A 2,308-nucleotide genomic window follows, 5' to 3' on the forward strand; every position below is an offset into this window, starting at 1 on the left:
GAGAGAGAGAGAGAGAGAAGAGAGAGGGAGTAAAGTCTTTATTATATTTATAATGAAGGGGTGTAATGATGGGATCTGATCTATATAGCTGTCCTTCACTATAGTATAGAGTATAGAATGTATTATTCATTATTCATAACCTTATTTAATTTCAGATACAACACACACACACACACACACGCACACACACGTATATATATATATATATATATATATATATATATATATGTGTGTATGCGTGTGTGTGTGTGTGTATGTACACGTAGCCCTGCAACGCGCTCATATTTCACAGGAGCTTACGATACGGCTTGCGATTACAAAAGTCCGCGGTATCGAAGGCACCGGGAGCGTGCAGGGAAGGATTAAGCGCGAGTCGATATCTCTTTTCTAACGCGTAGCGCATATACAGCAAGTATTGTACACGATACTCACGAGTGGTGAAGCTGTGGTCCCACCAGTCAGTTCGGCAGAGATACGCTTTGAGATCGTCGGCGGTCCGCGCGACGATCACGACGGGCGGCGCGACCAGGGTCCTTATGCTCAGGAACACGCTGAACGTCAGGACGATGATGCCGAGCCGCTTCAGCAGGCTCGCGTCCGTTATTTTCACGGCCTTCGCTGATTTCACTCGGAAGATCACGGATATCCTGCAAGCACAACGTCACGGATCTCTTCAGCGGATATCTCTTTTTTTTTGGCCTGCCTATAGCGATTCCCGTTCTGTTTCTTTTTTTTTACCTTATTTTTCGATTGACCGGGCCGAGTCGCCCTCGTAGTCCGACGAGGGAATTTACGGATTCAATGCTCTAAACGGCGGGAATCAGCCGGCATTTTGTAAATCTAAATAGGTCTATTGATATTCTATAAACGTATATTTGACGTCAACGGCATCGTTATTTTTTTTCCAACGCTAACAATCGCGCTAGTTATGAACATTGCATAGGCGCTAACGAGTCACACATGCAAAAATTATATGAACAAGTGTTATTAAATCTGTCGAAAGCTGTAAAAATTACGAGTCCTGATTATTTTTGTCAAAATTTGTATTTTCCAGCAGTTCGAAAAACTAAAGGCGTCGCGTGAAATAATCTTAAAATATATATTTTTAGAATTAAAATGAAACTCCGCAATTACAGCTTTATGCATAAAACGCAAGAGAAAACTTTCGAATTAGTTACAAAATAAATGTAATACGGAGTCAATATAACGTCAAGACAAGTAAACGATTCTAGATAACAGATCAATTAAATATAATTGACAATGAAAATTCGACGAACGTCATTCTTACGTCGGCGAAACGAATAAGGAAAATGGTCACGAAACGAGCGAAATGTAATGTCATCAAGAAGTGAAGTACACTTACCGCCAGGTTTTGAGCATGAGTGCCCCGTATGTGAGAGAAAAGCCAATTTCTCGCAGCCATACGCGCACGGTGCACGTGATGATGTTTGGCCTGGGATACATGACTATAGTCTGCAACAAGCAACCGCATATTCTGCAAAGCGATGCTGCGTGAGCAATTTCCGACGATTATTGCGTGTGTCGCGCGCGCCGCGGTGGCGGCGTATACACATCTGCGCATCACCGCGCCGTCCTCTCGGGTTACTCGTTCCCATTTCTATTAATCGTGTAAATTTTAACAACGTCATTTCGATAAATTGCCTCGTTATAACGTTGCCGGAATTTGTAATTACGTAATTAGAATGTAATATTTAGAGCACTTTAGATACGCGCCTTTGAAACCGTGACGGGAGGCACCCATCATCATCAAATCGCCGTCTGCCGCGTATTTATTATTTGTGTGTGGACAAAGGATACATAGGATATATATGACCGGATACATATATATGTGTGTATAAACGGGCACGTGAAATTCATCATTAACTAATATCTAAATAATTATTCATGTTTAACATAGCATACGCAAATATGAAAATGGTACATTTATGATGTATCGCGCGCGTATCACGATAGAGCGGTAAACATAAACGTATCAAGTGAAATATTATCACTTAATGTACTTACCTCAATATTACTCTATACATGAATTTTTAAGTGTCAATTTTGCTGTTTACCGAACCCTCCAACGCTAAATCGCTATTTTCGTTCTCCAAGACGAGCATGAAATAACGATGCGAAAAGGTGTTTTCTTTTCCTTTTACTCTTCGTCTAACTTATATAAAACTATTTATAAGAAGATAACAGATGCTGTTATCAATATTACAAAAAAGAAAGTCGTAAATATAATATCCGAATAATATTGGAAAATCTACTATATGGAAAACGTACGGAGAGAGAATACAGAGCG

The 2,308-nt window shown here is 40.2% G+C and overlaps 1 protein-coding gene across 1 annotated transcript in view; it reads right to left on the bottom strand.

Moving 5' to 3' along the window:
- The window catches only part of LOC105448571 (probable G-protein coupled receptor CG31760), a 7,864-nt gene extending 6,398 nt beyond the window's left edge, over positions 1-1,466 (bottom strand). Inside the window, exons 1-2 of the mRNA XM_011687227.1 lie at positions 1,364-1,466; positions 433-647 (exon numbers count right to left, since the gene is read on the bottom strand). Coding sequence (XP_011685529.1) covers positions 433-647; positions 1,364-1,464 — 316 coding nt within the window. The 5' untranslated portion in view covers positions 1,465-1,466. The remainder of the gene's footprint in view (positions 1-432; positions 648-1,363) is intronic.
- Between the last annotated feature and the right edge of the window lie 842 nt (positions 1,467-2,308).

This window comes from Wasmannia auropunctata, unplaced genomic scaffold (genome assembly GCF_000956235.1).
Source record: "Wasmannia auropunctata unplaced genomic scaffold, wasmannia.A_1.0 LD336083.1, whole genome shotgun sequence".
Classification (NCBI taxonomy): domain Eukaryota; kingdom Metazoa; phylum Arthropoda; class Insecta; order Hymenoptera; family Formicidae; genus Wasmannia; species Wasmannia auropunctata.